Below are 21949 nucleotides of genomic sequence, written 5' to 3'. Positions count from 1 at the left end.
TTTAGTCCCTTGCACTACCACTTTTTCATCTGAGCTCAATTCAACCTCATTGACACACCATCCACTACCACATCACGCCGCTCCCTTTGCATTCCTGCTGGTTTCGGTCGAGTCTACACAGTCCGTATTCGAAATATTATCTTTCGGTTGTCACCTCATCTAGCCGCTCTCCACCACCACCACCACCACCACCACCACACTGCATGACTGTTGCGCCAGGGAGTTTCCCGATCACTGGGGGGATCCTTTATACAGCGCCAAGCAAACCAACCACCAGCGTATTATTCTGGGAACATTCGTTCCCAATCCCAAACTAGACAACTTCGGATTTATTTGTTATTTTTTTTTTTTTTTAATTTTTTTTATAAAAAAAATGTTGGCTTTTTTAACCTGTGACAAAATAAACAACTTCACCAACGACTCATTAATGCCACTGCTGGTACTACTACACCAACTGCTCCGAGTCATGGCAATTCTTCATTGAAACTGAGTGACCGTCATTCTCCTCAATCCCCCGTTTGTAGCTGGCAGGTCGCGGTAGTCAATCAATCGCATGCCTCGCTTCCCTGTGTATCGTTTCACCACCAGGTACCACCGTGGGAAAGTCACCCACGCCCTCCCCCTCCCTCGTCCCCGGGGCCTCAACGACAACACCTCAATCTGTCAACCTGACCACCGTTCCCTTATTTGTTTTTAATATTGCGACTTGAGGTGTTTATTCTTACCCTTTAAGTTCTTGTTTCATTTCACATTTTATCCTTGTTTATGCAGACTGAGACCGGAGCACCTCTTTCAGTACTAACCCCGTCTACTACCACTGATCACCGCTGGCCTTGATGTTAGTCGGATCCCTGTGGAAAAGGATTGCCCGGCAAAAACAAAGTTCTTGGGTTCTGTTTTTTTTTTTGGGGGGGGGGGTAATAAGCTCACTAAAAGGAGATATAAACAGCCTGGCGCGAAACGTGAGATCTGGGTCCGGCAAAATTGATAAGACAGACACAAAGCGGAGCAAATAGTGCCTGCAACGCTGCAGTTGCCCTGACCAAGTGCCTAGAGACCCCGTATTCACTGTCGCACTTGATAGTTGCTTGCTTCCTCTCCATCCTCACCAGCTCCATCTTCATTTTCCCTTCTTTCTCTCTCTCTCTCACACACACATACAACATAATAACGCAATTCCTGTGGAAAGTCTTATTGAAACCCACATTCCTGGATAGTACCAGGTACCCAATAGAACGTGTCTTAAAACCAATGCGCGGAGTTCCCGATACAACTTTGGACTTGGCTATTTACACTTTGCCTTTTGGGGTATTTGTATGAGCCCGCTCGCCCCTTTCCGCTATCAGCAACTATCCGACATGAAACTTTGACTGCTACTCCGCCTTTTAACTTTGCTTGCATAAGTTTTAATATCTTGCGGCTCACCCCTTCCGACGGTTTCACTATTGTGGCTTGAGTCAAAAATACATCACCCAGACACTACTGCCTCTGCAGAACATCAAATCGTCAGCACATCACATCAGCACTCGGACCTTAAACCCTCTTTTGTGTTGGCCTCAACGCTGGAAATGGTTGTCAAGCTTTTATGTCAACCATCCATGAGTTTTACTTAAGCTCCTGTCGAGGCCCCCTTTTGAAACCGTTTACACGAGCTTTGACCACCATATAATAATAACCCATATACTCTATACCTATCTACCAAACTCAAACCTCTACATCTCCCACTACCAAGGCTCCCTTGGAGGCCTACCGATATACCGATATATATCCGTCTATTAACATGGCAGATGCAGTTGCAACAGCCGCCCGCCGCATGCGGTCTTTCTTTCGTAGCATCATGGCTCTCCTCAAGCGGTTCATGATGTTTCCCTCAGGACTTGGGGATGCATCTGACTCAAGACGCGGATCCATTTCCAGCATCAAACGACGCTGTCGATCCCTCGATGAGCTATCGAAAGAAATTGAGCGTCTTTTCACTGGCCACTTGGACGTTGCGAATCTCTTGGCCATGTCACGGAAGATCCGCGCGCAGATTGACGCCTGTGCCAAGTCGAGCCCAGTCTCCATGCTCCCGTCTTTCAACCATACTCTCCCCACTGGCAATGAGACAGGTACATACCTTGCCATGGACCTGGGAGGATCGACGTTTCGCGTTGCGCTTGTTGAACTTTCTGGGGGTGGGAAGATGAGGATCATCCGTGTGAAGGTCTCAGCAATTGATGAGCCGGTAAAGTTGTTGGAAGGGAAAGCTTTTTTTCGCTGGATGGCGGAAAGAATTGAGGAGATGCTAAGCGGTGGTGACGAAAAGTATGGCCTAGACTCAGCACCTCTGCCAATCGGTCTATCGTGGTCGTTTCCGATTGAGCAGACCTCGATACGCAGCGGACGCGTCATTTCCATGGGCAAGGGGTTCCTGTGTTCTGATGGTACCGTGGGTGACGACCTAAGCGAATTGATCATGGATGCTTGTAGGGAGCGAAATCTCAATGTCAGAATCGATGCCATCGTCAATGACAGCTCTTCTACCCTGCTCTCTCGTGCTTACACAGACTCATCGACCCGGGTATCTTTGATCTTAGGCACTGGTACCAATGCCGCCATTCATTTCCCCATAAATGCCATTGGGACCGCCAAGTTTGGAAACAGACCGGCAGAGTGGTTCGATGCAGCTGATCACGTAATTGTCAATACCGAACTTAGCATGTTTGGTGGCGGGGGAGTCTTACCAACGACTATCTGGGACGATTATCTCAACCGCACACATTTAAAGCCCGATTATCAACCCCTGGAGTATATGTGCACGGGACGATATCTAGGTGAGATTGTGCGGCTGGTCATACTGGATGCTGTCAAGACTGCTGGTCTGTTTGGAGGTTTCCTCCCTGAATCCATGCGGAATCCGTACTCTTTTGACACCGCCATCGCCGCCTACATACAAGAAGATACCTCCCCCTCCCTTACTGCTTCCTCTTTATTCCTGCAAAAAAGCCACACCTTTACCATCCCCCCATCTCCTCCCGATCTTCTATTCCTCCAACAAATCTGCGGCTACGTCACTCGCCGAGCAGCAGCATACCTAGCGACTGCCATCCACGCCCTCTGGTGTCTACGGAACAACACTGAAGCACCCATAATTCTCCCCACCCCCGACTCCACCTCCACAACGAACGAAAGAGCTGTTGCCAGCGGAAACAATCCTCCAAAGAACGACACCGCCGATAATAGTGAACTGAACGTCACGATCGCCTGTGATGGGGCTGTCATCAACAAATACCCTGGCTTCCACAAGCAGTGCCAACACTACCTCAACGAGCTGACACTGGAAAGAGATTCGTCCCTCCCATCCCCTCCCCTCTCCCTCTCCCATTCTGTGACGGCCTCCTCACCCTCGAAGCAACTGATTACCTCAGTCGTCACATCGCCCACCATCACTCTCGAGTTAGCTGATGAGAGCGCGATATATGGTGCTGCAGTGGCGGTGGCGGTGGCTGTTCCAGGAAATTAAGGCTAAAGGAAATTTTCTTCTGATTTTGTTTCCATACATGCATGCATGCGTACAACCATTGCATTACCCATAACCCGCAGCTTGCGTCATTCGGAAAACAAATCTTCCTTGTATCACAAGAAAATATCCCACCCCCATTAATTGTGAGGTACGAACCTGCTGAAGCGATTCATCCGTTCATTAATCCCGTTATTTACCCCGCATATATGATCCGATGTTTTTCCGTCCTCCAGCCTCTATACGCTTCCGCTTTACATAACAACTCCATCTTCCATGCATCGTACCTAACTGGTCATCGAGCTACACCACCCTTCTTCCATCTTGTTCTTTGTTTTTTTCTCCCCTTTTTGTCTGCCTGTCGAGACAGGTACCACAGGTCACCTGTTTTTCCATTTCGTGCATTTCTTTTTCCTATTAACTGGTTTCGGAACATATGGACGGAATTTTCAACCGGGTAAAGAATTAAATAAATAAATGGAGGTTTTGTTCTGGTATTATTGCTATTCTTATAATTCTTGTTCCTCCTGCTGTCACCATCACCCTCGCCAATATTTGGTTGAAACATGAAAAACCCTTGGTTTCATTTACTTTTCTCATTATTCTTCTGAGGGGTTGGTCGTTTCCGGCTCTCTTTTGGATATTTGTTCCCCCGTCCCACTTCGTCCCCATGCTCATTTACATATACTTGACGTATATGTACGCAAATACATGTGAATAGCTGAGGAAAGGGATAATGGAATTGGTGAACATTAACTCGGAAAGTTTGCCTGTACATAAATTTTTTCCCTTATTTTCTTATTTTTTTTTTGTCTTTTTCATAAATTTTTCCTTGATGCAGTAGATAAGATATTTCATTTCTTTAGTATTCTTATTGTTTTCTTTTAGCCAGTATTAATTTCTTGCAATTTCGTTTTAAGCTCAAGGGATTGAGTATAGTCATTTCTTTTATTTTCATGTGTATTTCTCTTTCTTCAAATATGCAGTTGAATTTCATCACTATAACCTGTTGCAATTTTTGCCCTTGTATTGCATATAATTCTCTCCTCGGTTTTGAAGTCAAATAAATATAATAAATAATGGTTTTTGCAGGCATTAGAGTTTCTATATAGATGAGGAGATTTAGACTTTTTTCTTTCCTCTCTTTTAATGATTTGATGAGTTTAAGTCCAGACAACACTTGTTCTTATTTTACTTGCCATATGCTATTAGACTTCTTTACATGATGTTTTTTATCTAAGGCTGAAGACATAATCATTGGTTCCTCCTAGCGATATATCAAAGTGCATTGCTATGATGTCATAATGTCATAAATACAGTTCATAAGAAAGTTAAAACTGAGATGCCCATCAATCTCCAGAATCTGCTCCAATCTCTAGATTATGACTTTGCGTAAAATTCATCACAATCAATCAAATACTTTATTATTTCATAAATACTAATAGCTTGTCATTCTACTATACATGCTTGTAGTCTTGCTTGAAATACATCTGCTACAGTCCTTAGTTTAAATGTCAGATTAATATCTATTGCAGTTTTATCTAAAGCATACTTAACTCTTTCAACATTTGTTAACTTGCTATTGAGGTCAGATTAAACTTTTTCTTAATCTTTGAGCTGCAGAATGTTTCTATTTGACTAACAAAGCTTGCAAATTAAAGTTTTCTCATCTTTTCAATAATCAAATTTTTTATAGCTGAATTATAGTTAACTAATTTTTATAATTTTTTATAAGATCATCTGACTTCATATCAACATTTCATTAGATTTTAACTGCTCTTAGTACTTTATATATATGCTGAGAATTTTAAATAGTAGTGAGAGTCTACTATATTAAGTTTAATCAAATTTATATAAATTAAAGTTTAAAGCTATTGAATTTAATTTAATCAAAATTTTAGTATTTTAATAAAACTTTAAATTATTAAACTCAGCTTCTTTTATTTATTTTTTATTTTTATTTAATTTAAAGTTTTAAGTATATTTCTAAGTAAATAGATAACATAACTTTTCTTTAGTAGTTAATAGTAAATTTTTTTTAAAAAAAAATCATAAAAAAATTTAATAATTATAAATATATAAAGTAAAATATTAATAAATATATATATATATCTTATTTTTATGATAATGTCATAAAATTTCAATTAATACTTATATAACTTTTTATATTTATTCAAAAGTCATATTTTTCATATCTATAAATTTAATTTTAATTAAAATATTATTTTTAAATTTAGTTAATTATTAAATAATCTGATATATACTTATTTTCAATTTAGTAAAATCTTAAATTTACTTCTTTAACTTTAATCAAAAGAATTAAAAATATTTATTATTAAAATCATTAAAAATTTAATGAACTAATAAGTAATAATAATGATTTAAAATTTGAAACTTAATATCTATTCTCTGAATTTTGTATATAAATTTACTTTTATTTAACTTTTTTAGTATTTTAATATTTATGTATATCTTTTATATTAACTATTTTATATTTATTTATATTTTAAATATCATTTAAATATTGTAAAAGTTAATATTTTTACATAATTAAATTAATTTTATGTGAATGTTTTACATATCATATGGTATCTTCATAAAAATTTCTTTTTTATCAAAATTTCAACTACATAATTATTAATATATTTTTATTTTTTAGTTTTAATAATTAACTTAATTTACACTTGATTTTTTACTTTATATATATTTTATATTATACTTTTTTAATTTTATAGGAATTTATATTCTTGTTGATTCTCTTATATAATTTTTTATAAGTATATTAACCTGCGATTATATAATATTATATATTTAAATTGATAATCATTGAGTGAGATATCTATTGTTATAGCTCAACTAGAGTCAAGATGATAACAAGACAAAAGCTTCAATTCATCTATCTAACTAGGCAGCTGCGACGAGAATACTAAACTGGGGATTAGAATGTCGGAATGAACGAGCAGCTGAATATATATAGGTGGTTGGGGATCGGAGCGGATCAACCTTAATCCATATTCCAGATTTAGTCATTTTCACTTAACCCGATCATTTAGCTAGCTGGCTGACAATTCTTTATATCATAAGATCTGATTGATTCATAGTCTTTAATTGAATCATTGTAGACAGCATTCAGTCAATTGAGTTATGTCACGAGCATCATATCACTCGTATGCCTCGGATTGCTCGTATACCTCGGATTGCTCGTATGCCTCGGATTGCTCGTATGCCTCGGATCGCTCGTACGTCTCGGATCCCGCAGCCACGGCCGTATATATATATCATTCTTTCTCACTGTTTTTCTCTTCTTCTTTTCATAGTCATCATCATACAGATTAGCTAGTTATTATTACGAATACTACTGTCTTATGCCTTCTATGTTCTGACTATCGTCATCAGTTGACTCTCTCAATAACTGTCACTCATTCTTGATTTCCTGACTGTAAAAGCACTAATCTGTTATATTTTTCAGACTCGGTCATTATTTTGACTGTTGATATAACTCTCATTTGAAAGCCAGTCCCATCAGAGTTGTGGATACATTCTCATTCACAATGTCATATCATTTATAGACTAGAGTGGAATAATGAATGTTAAATGATTTTAGCAGCAGCATATTGGAATGAGATTTGCTCAGTTTTATTGGCATTAATTAATATCTAATCAAAGTCTTCCTTCTTGAGTAGAAGGTTGAACTTGTGACGGCGTTGGCTACGGCGCGCTGGCCACTGCGCTATGACAGAGTATGGCTATTTGGCTACGGATACTGGCATTGGTCGGAAAGGGTGATAGCAACAGCCTAGCAGCCGCCCTAGGGATGCTGCCTGGCAACCCCGGCAAGCAACTACCCCGTAAACAAATACTGTCAAAAAGTACGATATGGCCGACGATATACGGGGATGTTCTATATGGAGGAGATGATGTACGGAATAGGAAGGCGGTGAAGCTAAAATAGGCAATCCTCTGTGAGGCAGAATGGTGATGATCAAATCTATCGAGCTTCTCTATCAGCGAAACAGAGGATTTCTTCACCCCTCTTTTATAGACGTTCAGGAGGACTGATATCCTTATGCCGATACCGCTCATTGTATATACAAATCTAGCCCGAAAGGGCAACAACAGGCGTAATAGGAAAGCTATTAACGAAAAAGGCAACTTTTTAAGATTTAAAGCAAAATTTTTAAAGGTGGAGGCCGCATGCAACCGCAGCACGTTGAACCAATGATACGGTCCGCCATATGGCGCTAGATATCAGCCGCCGTGCTGATGTCTTCACCCTCTGTTTCGTAGATCTTAGTGTTTCGTTGAAGTAGCTTATCTAGTTGGCAATTGAACATCTGTGTACCTGCGCCTAGATTGAAGCCGTGACAAAATACTAAGATCAATTACTTTTCTTGCCCTTTTTAAAGTAGGTTTTAGGTGAAAAGCCTCTGAGAGAATCTTTGTTTACTTGTGTTTTCAATCCCTGAGACGACCACCAAGATGTCGGAAGCTGTTCGAGGATCTGACAGTCCATGGAGATCAGACTGGGACAACATGACTCAGGTGGAGGGAGAGATGAGACCAAGAGAGTCTATATCTAAGGAACTGTTTTTTGAGGCATTTAAGGAGGACCCGGAGCGGGTGTATCGAGAGATTGCCAACTTCATGGACGAAGCACGAGATACCCTGAACAGGGTTAGGAACGAGCGAGATGAAATCCAAAGACAAGTGTATGAACTTGGCCAGCAGGTGGATAGCCTGATAGAGGAACGGAACACCCTACAGCAGATTGTGATCTCCTTGGCCTTGCAAGCCGGACCAGCAGAGGCGCAGAAGGCGCAGCGATCCGCGAAGCTCGACAATCCTAAGCACCTCACTGATGGGAAAGAACCAATATTTGAAATCTGGCTCTCAAGAATGAAACGCAAGCTGGCTGTTAATGCCGACCACTTTCCGACAGAAGAAAGCTGTATTGACTATATTGAAACCCGAACAGAAGGTGATGCTGCAAGGCACCTAGCTCCGAGAATGAGAGAAGACCACCCTGAAAAGTTTGAAACTGCAGAGGAAGTGTTTGAATACCTGCAGTGGGTCTACGAGGACGTCACAATCTTTTGATTTGGGGGGGCATACTGAATGATTCGATGAATGCAGGTGATTTGAAGTGGGAGGATGTTATCCGTTCAGTGATAGAATACGTTATCTTACTGAATAAACAGACTTGAGATATACTATATATCAATATGCAAGCATTTGGTGCTGCTATATACAGTACATATATATTCATGCCTAGATCATCACCAACTCAAACTCAAGTCCTCCTGCCAATGCATAAACTATCATTATAAAACTATACAGGACATGAATTCATAAATTTCTGTTTTGAATCAATTGTCAGTTGCAAGCATCACGCATCAACTGCACATTATAAAAACGCCAGGAGAAGAGAAATCAGGAGAGAAAAAAAGTAACGTCAATGATAAATCCTTCAAAAGCCCCTAATCATTTCACGGTTTCAGTGCAACTTTAGCACCATGGTGACTGGCGCATGTTATTGTAATCCACTCCCTCCACGGTTCAGGGTCACGCGACTCAATGGTGCGGAAGTGCTGCATGAGGCGGATCGTGGTGTACGAAGCTTCCGCGAGTGCGAATTGTTCTGATTGTTTTTTAATGAACGGTGAGATGGTTTGGTTAGATACATCAACCGCATTTTATAAATCTTGGGATTTGGCCCTTCACAAAGAGGGATACGAGAATGCAAGGCGATGAAATAACTTACGACCAAGACAAATCCGCGGCCCACCGTTAAACGGTAGATACTCCCACCCCGGTCTGAAGGTCTCCCATCTCTCGGGTTTGAATTCAGAAGCATCTGGTCCGTAAATGTCCGTGCGTCTTTGCATGGTATAGACGCTGTAGCCGAGTGAAGTGCCCTTTTTGACAAGGATGGGGTACGATCCGTCTGGTCCACCACCCCGTGGGAGGATAGTATCACAGATTGCAGTACGTGAATTGACTGGAACGACAGGCCAGAGGCGCAGGGCTGGATTTTAACGATGTCAGTAAAAGTTCGCTATCAATAGGGACTACTAGAGAGGTTGAAACAATGTCCAAGGAACTTCTTCTTTTTCTCTCTCGTCAGCTCACTTTCGTTAAGAACATAGCGAAGATATTTCATATTTTTCATTTCTTCGAATGTGGGCTTCCCTCCATCCAGCTGCTCAACTTCCATCTGCAATTTGTTCCACACATCGGCTCGTTTGGAGATTATGTTCCAGACATTCGCCAACAGACTCGCTGTGGTGTCACGGCCAGCAAGTAAGATGTTCAAGGTTTCAGAGCGGAGGGCTAGGGGATCTTGAGTCTGCTTAACCAGTTCATGCAGGAAAATATAACGGTGCCCCTTTTCTTGCACAGGAAGGCGTCCTTGCTTCTCGTTCATGTGATGCTCGAGAGCTTTCATTACATATCGATCGGCAAAATCATGGATGAGTTTCTCATCCGTAACAAATCGCTTGTCGGTTTTGAAATATCTATCAAGAAGTCCAAATCTCAAGGAATTCCCAATTTCTGTCGTGCAGTATGTGAAAGCTTCACCGAAGTTTTCACCGTCAAGGGACTTGTTGTTTTTCTGCAAAGTATTGGCTGATTCTCCAAACAAAAACTCGGTTGCCGTGTCTAACGTGAGGTCGAAGAAAAGTGGTTGCAGGTCAACAGTAGATCCATCTGTCGGGATGGTGTTGACAAGATCCTTTATGTGAGCTTCAAAGATAGCCAGGTCAGCAACCTGGGAACGGTTGAAATTTGGCCGCAACATAGTTCTCGAGTGCTCCCATTGAGGGCCGTCTGTGGTGAATATGCCCCATCCGAAAACACTGTGGAAGCCCTTCTTCCTGACGTGGTTGATTTCATAATCTGCGAATTTAAGAGACAGCACGGTTTTAATGTTTTCGGGCTCGCAGGTAGAAATCGCTAAAATTAAGTTAGTCTTATGAAGACAGGCGTTCTAGACTCCGCATATGTAGCAGAAAATCACTAACCTGGTGTCCCTAGACTATTGAGTGAGTAAGTATTCCCGTATATGTGATGGCGCTTTTGGAGTTCTTCCAGTATGGTGTTGGTCTTCTTATGAGCCTTGACCTTCAGAGCTAGATCCAGGCCAAGGATGGGATCTTTGTGCGGATATGCCGGAGGTGGTCTGCAGCCATGTTCTTTCGCCAACATACGGCGACCAGCACCCACAGTCAAGTAAACATATACTCGATAAAGACCAAGGAATCCCAAGCCTCCCAGGAGGAGATGTATCAGTGACAGCATTGCGGATGTAAGTATGACGTGTTGTCTCGATATCGCTCCCTCAATTTCAAGTTGTCCCGCTAATCTATATTCTACGACACCTACAAGGTAAGCAAGCATTCATATCAAATAAGAGAACAAAACCTGCTGCGAATAACCAGAAGGGATCAATCGGCATCAACAGTTTGTAAAAGGAAACGAGGAGGTAGGAGAGTGACTTACTTCGTTAACAACCGTTCAGTTGAAGATTCACCGTCGCCGTTGATGAGGGATGGAGTTTTGCCACGAGATCCTCCATGTGAAGCTGGGAATATCCTAGCGGGCCACATGCAGATATCCCAAGAAGTATATATATTTCTACCTAAACGATCAAGCTTCAACAAAGAGAGTTTGATAGCGGGTGGGCTTTGGTGCTTTCTTCATAAAACAGAGACACAAAAAAAAAAAAAAAAAAGAGGAATTCATACCGTATTTCCGAGATTCCACGGCCAGCAGCGCTCACTGGATGCGACCCGGTATTGGTTAGCATGCTTGGTGATGGGATGGATCTTCGGGCAAAGGATGGGACAGACTCGCCAGCCCAACAATGAGTCGAGATGCCTAGGCTCAGCGACTGTTGATCGTCTACGGAGTTCACGGAGTCGTCATAATAATAGCATGAGCATGGACAGTATATCGCATGCGCAATGCGGGGAACGGCTAGATTCCCCAGCCCAGCAAATCCACGTAACAATTCCACAGATTCCAAGCTTTTTGGCTCTCCCCTGGGTCGCCCCGGTTGGGCATTTCTACTGCGTTGTGCTCCTTAAACGCCCTCGCAGCCACCCAGCCAGCGCCACTCTAACCCTCTGGCGACATCATTGAGAGCACGGCCATGGTCCAAAAGCTCCATAGATATGGATTCACATGGAAATCCTCGGATACTACTAGGCCTCGGCGGGTCCCGTCCCAATGAATCTGCCCCATATGCCTCAGCAGCGGGGTGAAAGTCAACCCGCACACCGACTTGCGAGAATCCAGGGCCCAGTCGCTAGGCTGTCCGTTAGAAGCCAATATGGTGTAGGTTGGTATTACAAGAGCTATTATCCGTCGGAGTTAACTTGAGCTTTGACAAGACAAAGATTATTTTAAGGGTTCCTCAAGAGTCGATTTCGAAGTCTTGGGGCCTTTTTTTGCTGATTCTTTACGGAATCGGAGGCCCAGCGTCCAGAGTGAGAGTTATGCGGAGGTTGAGAGAAACACAAAATGTTATGTCCATGGTATGGTGACGCTAAGATCTAGTTGCTGGGATTCACGGATCGTTAATCCTGGCCCTATCTCGGCTGCACCGTAGCCAGGCTTTTCTATGAGGATTGGTTTCAGATTGCATTGGCGGGGGCTGTGTTTAATTGCAGTTGGATCAACGAGCAACATTTATTGTTGTCTTTGTGCCACTTCATTGCCTCGGTCCCGCTACGCAATATTTCACGATATTGTAATCCTTGTTCAAGGATGATGCATCGCAAACGGTGCCGCCAGTTGGCTTCTCGCCAGATTTCATTGGGACACGGAAAAACAACTTTGAGCCGGTCTACGGTTAAAAGGATACAGTAACTATTACCTGCGAAACTTTGTTTCGATCATTGGATTACCCCAACATCAAAATGTTGATTAATTACCCATTAGTTACCCACAATTTTCTTTATTAAGCTTCGGCATCTGAAGTGGAAGATCTGGGGTTGACCCAGTTCGTCTTTTAGTGACTTGCTGCGCGAAAGATATTCTACAATGTAATGAACAAAAAGAGGCATTCATTATCAGTGGTCATCAATTACCATGGCGCCGAAATGGAATGCTCTCATAATTGGTCGAGCAACTTTGTAGGGTAATACTTCGATCGTCATTATGGAGATAAAACATGTCAAAGAGGGAAACGAAATGCTGACCCGGACTCGATATCAAGGCGAGTCTTCCGCCAAAAGGAAAACATGATAACTAACTACCTTCTCAAATCTTCCCTTTTGGCGGTGGAGGACAGGGATCATCAAACAGATTCGACTGATGGTGTACTACGGTAGGAGTACATATTTTTGCGCTGCTATTTTTTTTCATTTCTTCCCTTTCCTTTCTCCACATTACAGCTTTTGATTAAAAGTTAAATATTTACCTCAATTTTTACCTCGGCTCATTCCACTCTGCGTTGAATTCCATAATGCCATTCAGAAATTCACGGCATCACCCCATCTTGGGTACGAGAAGGGGCTTGGGGTTTTTTATTTTATATATATATTACTTCTAATATTTCATTCGATTTGTATTTCTATTGACAACAAATTACTACGTCTGAGAAATGTTCATTTTGGAGGGAGGGAGATGCAGTTGAGAGGAGAAGAAGAGAGCACAAGGCAAAAACAAACTTACATCCAATGCCGACCCCGCCATTCTTACCCACAAACTTATACTGGTCCCGTTTCAACTATAAATAACATTTGCGAAATTGTTAGCCTTCGAGCCAGCATGAAAAGGATATGTGAACTATTTTACCGCATTGACCGGCATGGCATAGCTTAATAGCGACCACTCCAGAGTGACGTTTGGGTCGTTCACTTTAGCTCCCATGTTGATGCGAGTAGAGCCACTGGTTTTGTGTATCAGTTATAACGATGATAACCAGCGGCCGAGACTGCGAGAGACGTGGGCCACAATCCGTATGTAACATGATTGTGAGCTGTCAGCGAGGGAGTCTCTTCTGGTCACGTTGCCCGTCATTTCCACTGTTGCTTGAATGATCGGTTGCTTTTCCTTCGGCCTTTCGATTATTTTGGAGTGCTGATATTAAAACTTGAAAGTGTGTAGATAGAAGCGTGATTCTGGAGATTCTAAGAAAACGTTTTCGAGACCGTAGAGTTGTATGAGTTGAGTAGAAAATAACATGATATATCATGGCTATTAAATAGAAATGAGATGTGTATATTCTGTTCGTATGTTATCCCGAGGTCAGGGGTTTTGACCTCCAGGAGACAATATTGTAGCAGGAATGAAGCGGGATGATCTTTAATCAGGCATAAGATTTTCCTTGAAGTCAAAGCTTAGGATATGGAACGAAACTTTGTTCCATGAGAGAAGGATATGTCGTTACATTGCAGTTTTTCTTGAAACAATATTCATGAGGCAGCAAAACAAAATCTTCAAACCTGGCTAGCTAGTTAGGTTAAACAAAGGAGTTGTCGACTCTCTTGATGCAGAAGTTGAAAGCCAGGACGCAAAGACACAAGACATGCATTGTAGAACTTAGTGTGGCATGTTTCCATCTTTTCAAATTTGTATCGTTTATGCTTCAAACGTTGGCCAACTTAAAAATCAAAAATGGATCTGTTATGTCTTAAGAAGACGCTTCGTTGGGATCCAACTTGAAGTCAAGCTTCAGGAACCCCCTTTGTCTCGATAAGAACACACTATGCCTTCGGGGGGGGGGGGGGGGGGGGGGGGGTATGCGAATAGCATTATAGGTACCCAAACTCAGCGGAAATCTTGTAACCTGTCGCGATATAGACTTGTTATTCGCCCCTTTACCGGGAACTCAAAAAAATAGGATGGTCCAATGGCTCCTTGTTTTGTGCTGGCTAATCGTCGTATATTTTTCGCTGAGAACCAACTAGTCACGATGCTTTCCAATCGGCTCGTTTCCCAACCAAGGAGAACAGTATATGACAGTGTCTTCTCTGTTTTGCCGATACAACTGTCGTAAACAAAGAAGGTGGGAAAGACCACGCGGATCGATAAAGAGAGAGAGAGTGTGTGTGTGAGTGTGTGTGAAGAAGAGAAGGATAGATACTTAGGTTTGTGGAATGCGAATCGCATCAAAACGTGAGTATGCAAGAAGATGGTCATATTCTGCCACAAAGTAGATATCATGAAGATGGTCAGAAATTCGCCTTCTCGAGATGAGAGAGTATTAATATCGCATGCAAAACTTTGTTGTTGGGATAATGCCCAAGGTCCCGTTGCAAACGCGTATGACGCCACTCTCGTGTAAATGAGGAAGCGCAAGGGGAGAAATTGGACATATTTGTGCCACATTCACAGTCCCACCCAAGGGTAAGAGACATTGAGAAGTACGATAAAGCCAGGCCGAACGGGGTAGACGAATTATAGCGTATATGACCAAGTTTCTTTTCCCCGAAGCTCTCAGTGGAAGGTCCTCCGACTCGCCATTAAGGGCGTAGTGGGATTAGGGGACGATGTGAAAATATCTAACATGGGACCTTCATGTTTCATCGCTCAAGTTGGTCAGTCGCATCGTCTTCCGTTTAGAACCACGCTATTGTTCGAGGTTCCATAGGATTCATGCTAAAGACCGCGACTTCTCTACGTTATCCAAAATATCAATCCTTACAAAGATCCTCCAAGAGTTGCAGCATTCGCAGCCGAAGATTCTTGAGTTCATCGGGAGTAAGGCGGCCACTTGACCCCGGATCCGAAGGTGGATCGGATGGTAAAACAAGCAGTCTGCGCTGGGTAGTGAAGAATGGTATACCAAGAGCGCGAAGCTCTGCGTCTAGGGCATTTGACATGCTTGTCAGTGCTTTGTATACCTTTCTGTCATAAGTTTCAAGCTCGAGTTTATCATCTTCAGGGGTCTAGAGGTAAGCAGACCCATGTCAGCACAATGGCTTGCTGGAATAAACCAGAAGGCGCAGTTATTCAGGCATGCAATTGACAGAAATAGCTTCTGTGCTTAAGCATGTCAAATGGAGAATAACATACTGGACCGTCAGAGTCGTTTGCAACCACCCCGCCTACCGACCGTCTAGGAATGAGTGTTAATCAATGATTCCACGAAGCATCATTCCAGTTGGGCGGAACGGACTAGGAATCTCAACTTACAAGACCTCATTAATCTGTTTCTTCTTTGCTGCCCGGCCCTCTTGTTTTGCTACCAATGCTATCCTGCCCTCCCACCACTGTTTCTCATGGTCATGTTGTGAACGAATCAACCTCCTAATATTGGACTGAATAGTCTCATTATGAGCCACGGTTTTCATGACATATTTCAAGGCTGCGTGCCAGACTATTATGGTGGACGGGTCAGGTAGGTTCGCTGTTGGGTCTAACTGCTGAGGGGTTTGTGCTTGGGTTTCATGGATAGAAATAGGAGCTGCTCTAGAATACAAATTCTGACCCGAGACCTGAATCGCTGAGTTCAAGGGAGGCCCAGATTGGTTGGGAACAGGTGGAACGTACGCCGAAAGCGTCTTGAGAACTGAGGCGAGATCTGGGATAGCATTGTTCGAGGGTGCTGCCATAACATGCGATTGGGATCTTCTTGACGACAATCCCTTGGATGAAGAGGCTAAAAAGAACGGGCCTTTTCGATTACTGCTCCACCATCAAGAGTCGTAATCTGTAGTTATCTATAACTAACGTAGTTATCTTTATCTCTAATGACTAATGTGGGGCTCTCTCGCACGTTAACCTGGTTGTTTGCGAGGATGACAGTTGAAGAGATGGTGCTAACCCCGATCAGGTGTCGGGTCTTGGCATCCAGTTGCCTTTCCGCATCATAAAAAACTTTCCTCACCAAACAACAGACATCAGGCAACGTCAACGACAGGCCCAAAGCAGCTCTGCCTTCGGTTCTTATTTTCCTTGCTGACGGAAACAGTTCTTTCGGGGCTTGTATTGCCTGTAGAATTTTGGAGAGCCTGTGCTTTGTCTTGAACAGCCAATTGACCTAACCTCAGCTCCTTGAGCAGCCATGTCTCGTTCCGCAGCGGACGCAACCCGCTTCACAGCCACAGGCCCATATGCTTACTCGAAACCAGCAGCGACCAGTTCGCCGTCCTCACGATGGGCGGGAGCGGGAAACGGTCCATCCAACACGGCCCGACTGAACCCGAACCCCGAGGGCGCGAAACGGGAGACTCCCAAACAAAAGGTTGAGCGACTACGTGCTGAGGCCCGGGCCGCACGGTACGCGAAGACCTTCACCCCGTTGGATCGACTCATGATGAAGGGGCGGATATGGGCTGATCGTGCGCATAAAATTACGGTGTATACTCTCATAGCTGCATCTGGTATGGTTCAATCCCCGCATCTCCGAATCCCCCCCAATGCGGAAGTATTTCCATGTTGCATAACATTTTAAGTTTAGCGCGGCTAGCATATAAAAAGGGGATATGTCGTAGTTGCTTTCCTCTATGGATTTCCTTTCCGATTTCTTATTGAAAGAGTGCTAATGTGTTTTTGCATCTTGAATTTAGGTATTGCTGCTGCTCTCACAGTCTACTCTGCCACATCGCTGATCATTTACAATCGCCGGCAACGACAACTGTGGATTGATAAAGAATTGCAAAAGCTCTTGGACGCAAGAAAGGCTTACATCGCAGGCAATCCCACGCCCGATCAGCTCAGATTACTTGAACAGGAAAAGCTTGCGGAAGAGGAAGTAAGGAGGAAAGAAGAATTGAAGAAGGAAAGCTTGTTTAATAAGGGGAAAGAGTGGCTATTTGGAGGATTGAAAATGGAAGATGGTGCAAATGGTGACCTGAAAGGGAGTGACGAAATCCCGACTGCGAAACCGAGCATTCTCGAAGTCGTAAATGCCAAGAGAACGGAAAATGGTCCCTCATTTGAACAGGGACCGATCCCAGGTGGACTGGGCCAAATGGATCAAAAGACAGATGGAGGACCTAACGAACCGAAACGAAGCTGGGTGAGCTGGATAACGGGACGGTAAATACGGTGGCAAGCTCGTTCCAGCGCGATCTTCCCTGGCCATCAATTTCAGACGCCCTAAATCGCAAAATGAGGAGCCGGGGGGGGGTTCTCTCATTTTTCTTGCCCTCCGTGAACGTATACTCGTTTCCCTTTGGACCAATTGGTCGGAGATTTTCACTGTGCATTTTACCAGCATTGTTGTGGCCATTTTCAGGAGTCTTTGGCGTATATCAGAACTCGTTTCCCCTCTATTTTGTACCAACACATCTCTCATCCATCTTCTCGCAATATATACAGAACAACAGCATAATAAAAATCAGATAAGTGGTACAACCATGATTCAATCTATTTTTGCATCCTATTTGTGGCCAGGTTTTTGGTGAATGTGTCTGTTTGACCCCAGAGCTTCGAAGCTCGCCTCACATATCAGGTGAACATAGGTAGATGTGAAAGCGCTACAGGCGAGTTTATAATAAGCAGCGGAACAATGACTTTTTTTGAGGCCCAACGCCCTAGAGAACAACAATAGCACCGAATTTTAGAAGTTCTCATTGAATGTTAAGGTTCGTCAAACGCAAACAACTTGGATACAACCTTTGGAGAATCCTGGATAAACCCAAACCCAGCACGAAGGACGGTTTGACCTTTCCAACGTCATTTTTGCAACCTCGTTTGCGTTCTCTACCAACATAACTAACGTGCAGGATGAAATGAAAGGGTCAAACCCGTCTGAAGAATATGAAAAAATATTTGCTTGCCAACGAAAATAATACCAGGGCTGGAAAGTGTGGTATCCCGCAACCAGTAATGCAGCTGATCATCTTTCCAAGTCGAGTGCTATGCATGATTGAAACTCGTACGCAGATCGCGTGGAGTTGAATCTCCTTTTTGTTAACTCATATGCAAGAGCTAATTTGTTCATACAAATATACAGGGGCAGAGAACCACTGCTGACTGCTCACTACCATAACGCCGCAATCCCTCTTTCAAGTTCTAGAAGAGCGAGGCAAATTCCCACGGTCCTGGTTGGCCGCGGGCGCGAGTTTGTTAGCGTGTCACAAAACTTCCATTGCCCGGTGGGTGAAGAGGGGTTTTCCAGATTTAGTCACGCCCGAAGGACTGGGACGTCTGCATTTCATAGCCAATTAGAACACCCATTGGCGCCAACGGCAACATTCTAGAAGGGAGAGGACGAATTGTTGGTGGACTTTGAATTGGAGAACAATATGGAGATCGAGCTAAGGGCATGCCATTGTTACAAGGCTAGAGCGGCCAACTCACCGCTGATTTGGCTCTGATCTCTCTGCAGAAGCATGGAATAGCCGATGAGCCAGTCAGCGGCTCGTTCTTGTTGAAAATCCAATGGTTCGGAGTACGCTGGGACGGGTTATGCCCAACGTTGCTAAACTACTCCGTTCAAAGTACCTTTTAACGAAAACGAAGTAGCCCATGCACAAGCCCATCATAATAATATTCTATTAACCAGCATCGCAGCAAGTCAACGGGTGAAATAGCATGATATAGCATGATACAATCATAACGCAGATAATGGTCTCAGCATATTATGAGATTCCCTTCCTATCCCTCCCTCTCCCTCTCTCCATCGGGCTGCCCTAGAAAGGTTCGGGAATATCCATGCTATTGGTTGCGCCAGCTGCTGCAGCGCTGCAGCGGAAACATCTCAGTTTGGAGCTTGCTGGTAATGTGATTGTGGCGTTTGGGGGAGCTGTGGATGTCTTCCAAGGCCGGCTAACAGGGGGTTTATCTCAGGGATAATCGGCTTTAGCGTCATTTTTCTCAGACTGGGTGTCATGGACCAGTTAATGCTATTTTCTGTGAAATTGGCCCTGGTTGTTAGTGATCGATTCTGAGATCCCCGCTCTGTCAATCTTCTTGTGGTTGCAAATTCCGTCGTGATTTTCCACACATCCACCAACCGTATGTGCCAAACTTCGCCCTCTACCAGATTTTGGGACGAATCATAGAATCATAGTTTGGATTCCCATCCACCATTGAGAACAGTCGGTTCGTTAACTGGCCGAGTGGCTTTGCCTTGGATCAGGTTCTTGATCAGGCCGTCACTGAGCGTGGGCATGCATGTGGATTTATCAACGGCTGGATTTTCCTGAAACTGAAGATACTCTTTTTCCAGATGGCGACAGGGAGTGCGCAACTTTCCATAGAGCCTGAAGTCGGTAATCGCAACCTCTACAGCGTTGAGTGATTAATCAGTGTTTCAACCATGCTCACACCGGATTCACCTATACAGCTCGATGCAGCATCCGACGAGACAGATAGCACAATCTACACCGACTACGATTCGATAGCCTCGACACTCCCTAATTACATATACCAAAACGGGCGACGGTATACTTCGCAAGGCGTGAAATATGTTCGTAGAAGCCTTGTCTGAAGCTGTGGATGGGTTGTCACTATGCTGACATGAAGTGATTACCAGTTACTGCCGAACGATGAACGTGAGCAAGAACGTCTCGATTTCCTCCACCACATATTCCGATTGACGCTAGATGGGGACCTTTGTTATACAAAACTAGAGAATCCCCAGAGAATATTGGATATCGGAACGGGTACGTTCTAAAATCCTTCCAACCCATATCACTACTCTAGCATCGAATCAGCACCCTCGGCGCGGATATGTGACACCTTCTATAAGCTAACACTCATCACGCCAGGGACCGGTATATGGGCGATGGATAGCAAGTATCCCCTCTGGTTGACGCATATATCATCGAATATTATATGCTAATACTTCGAGGCAGTGGCGGAGATTTACCCTGGTGCTCATGTCATCGGAACAGACCTTTCTCCCATACAACCCGGAGGGTGAGCTTCGAAAATCCAATGAACTAAGCAATCAGTAGTTAATCACATAACTGACTTGTCCCCCGCGAATGAAGAATACCAGATAATGTTGAATTCATAGTGGATGACGCTCTACAAGAGTGGACGTTTCCTGAATCGTCCGTTGACTTTATACATATTCGCTGCTTAGGGGGCAGCATACCTGACTGGCCTCAGCTTCTATCTCAATGCTATAAGTGAGTTTATCCACCGTGCATACCCTTCCCTTTCATTGAGCTTCATGACTGATTGATATTTTCTGAAGAGTGATCCGACCTGGTGGCCAGATTGAATTGTCTGAGGCACGCACACAACTTTGCTGTGATGATGGAAGTTTTCCAGAAGAATCTCTTTGTAAGAAATGGATGGTGAGTTTATGGTCTAGTGCACATGAATCCAATCATATCATAATTTCTTATCTGTCATCATTTCAACCACCCTTGTCTAAAGATTTGCATACAAACACAAAAGAAAAAAGGAGAACTCAGTTATTAACAACCACTGTAGAAAGAACACCAGCGACTTGCCAAAAAATGCGGTTTTCACTTCGACGTTTTCCCAGAATTCCGCGGATGGGCATACAATGCAGGCTTCGTCGACGTTGACACGTCGGAGAAGATTGTGCCTGCCGGGACATGGCCAAGAGACAGGAACTTAAAACGTCGTGGGGCCTATTTTATGGCTCAGCTTTTGGATTTTGCACTCGACAGTTATTCTGTTGCCCTGTTTACCCGTGGCGGAGGCTGGCATGAAGAAGAAGTGCGAGGTTTGTTGAATGGCGTGAAAGCCGAGCTACGGACTAACAAAATGCATCTTTACACTCACTTGTACGTCGTCTACCTTGGAAATAATTCTGATGAAGAACGCTTACTGATATATTCATGTAGCTCCTTCTGCATCGCCAGAAAACCATTGAATGGATAGGAGAACTAAGCAACATTTTTTTTTCTTTTTTTTTTTTCGGGCACTCTCGCCTCTTGGCAAATCCTTATTTGCTACGGTACGACAGAAAATTCAAGCGGAATACACAGCCATTCGAAATGGCAAAAGAAAAGTTGCGCCTATCATTTGTTTAGGAATTTACCGATTATTACACCTGTATTCAGAAACTTGCCTCTTCCGTCGACGCTCAAGCCCCTTCCAAGTCCCATGCATGATGCGAAGCCGTTCCTGGTAATGCGCGGTAAAAATAATATCCGTTGTTCTTCACGCCAGACACGCAGTCCACCATTTACATGGAATGGCAATAATGCCTGCCGATATGAAAAATCGAGGAAAAAAATTAGCTATTTTATGACCGCTGTATAATTTACCTAGTACTATCTCGGAGAAAGAAGAAGTTGAAGGCTAAGAAAGCGGCACGGGAAATTTATAGAACCAAAGGATGATGGCCGATCTTTACGCCGGTTTTCTTGTTCCATTCTATTTGCTTTTTAATATCTCGTGGTTAATTATTATTTCCAGGCAGAACCCTAATAAATGTCATAATTTTCCTTCACATTTTTATTACATCCCGTCATCTGGACCCAGAATATCCGAAACACCAACCCATCCCGCTCCTCTCCACTCCATCTATTTCCAATTCTCAAAGAAAAGATGTAAACGAGG

At 43.4% G+C, this 21949-nt stretch overlaps 9 protein-coding genes across 9 annotated transcripts; 5 read left to right on the top strand and 4 right to left on the bottom strand.

Moving 5' to 3' along the window:
- Positions 1–136: 136 nt before the first annotated feature.
- PADG_00394 (uncharacterized protein) lies at positions 137–468 on the bottom strand (the record flags this gene model as incomplete). The annotated part of the gene is made up of 2 exons (XM_010757505.1): positions 137–245; positions 407–468. The coding sequence occupies 2 exons, from the start codon at positions 466–468 to the stop codon at positions 137–139; spliced, it is 171 nt and encodes a 56-aa protein (XP_010755807.1).
- Positions 469–1780: 1312 nt separating this feature from the next.
- Positions 1781–3505, top strand: PADG_00393 (uncharacterized protein; the record flags this gene model as incomplete). Its single annotated transcript, XM_010758028.1, has 1 exon — positions 1781–3505. The coding sequence occupies one exon, from the start codon at positions 1781–1783 to the stop codon at positions 3503–3505; it is 1725 nt and encodes a 574-aa protein (XP_010756330.1).
- A 4476-nt stretch (positions 3506–7981) lies between these two features.
- On the top strand, positions 7982–8599 carry PADG_00391 (uncharacterized protein; the record flags this gene model as incomplete). Its single annotated transcript, XM_010758027.1, has 1 exon — positions 7982–8599. One exon carries the CDS (start codon positions 7982–7984, stop codon positions 8597–8599), a length of 618 nt encoding a protein of 205 aa, XP_010756329.1.
- Positions 8600–8988: 389 nt separating this feature from the next.
- Positions 8989–11309, bottom strand: PADG_00390 (uncharacterized protein; the record flags this gene model as incomplete). Its single annotated transcript, XM_010757504.1, has 6 exons — positions 8989–9140; positions 9264–9527; positions 9632–10456; positions 10525–10865; positions 11003–11197; positions 11248–11309. The coding sequence occupies 6 exons, from the start codon at positions 11307–11309 to the stop codon at positions 8989–8991; spliced, it is 1839 nt and encodes a 612-aa protein (XP_010755806.1).
- Positions 11310–11746: 437 nt separating this feature from the next.
- Positions 11747–12113, top strand: PADG_11092 (uncharacterized protein; the record flags this gene model as incomplete). Its single annotated transcript, XM_010758391.1, has 2 exons — positions 11747–11839; positions 11913–12113. 2 exons carry the CDS (start codon positions 11747–11749, stop codon positions 12111–12113), a joined length of 294 nt encoding a protein of 97 aa, XP_010756693.1.
- A 3031-nt stretch (positions 12114–15144) lies between these two features.
- PADG_00389 (uncharacterized protein) lies at positions 15145–16065 on the bottom strand (the record flags this gene model as incomplete). The annotated part of the gene is made up of 3 exons (XM_010758026.1): positions 15145–15399; positions 15527–15569; positions 15647–16065. The coding sequence occupies 3 exons, from the start codon at positions 16063–16065 to the stop codon at positions 15145–15147; spliced, it is 717 nt and encodes a 238-aa protein (XP_010756328.1).
- A 452-nt stretch (positions 16066–16517) lies between these two features.
- Positions 16518–17498, top strand: PADG_00388 (uncharacterized protein; the record flags this gene model as incomplete). The annotated part of the gene is made up of 2 exons (XM_010758025.1): positions 16518–16836; positions 17023–17498. 2 exons carry the CDS (start codon positions 16518–16520, stop codon positions 17496–17498), a joined length of 795 nt encoding a protein of 264 aa, XP_010756327.1.
- Positions 17499–19160: 1662 nt separating this feature from the next.
- On the bottom strand, positions 19161–19574 carry PADG_11091 (uncharacterized protein; the record flags this gene model as incomplete). The annotated part of the gene is made up of 2 exons (XM_010758390.1): positions 19161–19438; positions 19490–19574. 2 exons carry the CDS (start codon positions 19572–19574, stop codon positions 19161–19163), a joined length of 363 nt encoding a protein of 120 aa, XP_010756692.1.
- Positions 19575–19721: 147 nt separating this feature from the next.
- On the top strand, positions 19722–21265 carry PADG_00387 (uncharacterized protein; the record flags this gene model as incomplete). The annotated part of the gene is made up of 8 exons (XM_010757503.1): positions 19722–19871; positions 19938–20067; positions 20173–20178; positions 20260–20323; positions 20398–20538; positions 20607–20709; positions 20849–21168; positions 21229–21265. 8 exons carry the CDS (start codon positions 19722–19724, stop codon positions 21263–21265), a joined length of 951 nt encoding a protein of 316 aa, XP_010755805.1.
- Between the last annotated feature and the right edge of the window lie 684 nt (positions 21266–21949).

This window comes from Paracoccidioides brasiliensis (assembly GCF_000150735.1).
Source record: "Paracoccidioides brasiliensis Pb18 unplaced genomic scaffold supercont2.1, whole genome shotgun sequence".
NCBI lineage: Eukaryota > Fungi > Ascomycota > Eurotiomycetes > Onygenales > Ajellomycetaceae > Paracoccidioides > Paracoccidioides brasiliensis.
This window is presented reverse-complemented; position numbering and strand designations above follow the sequence as displayed.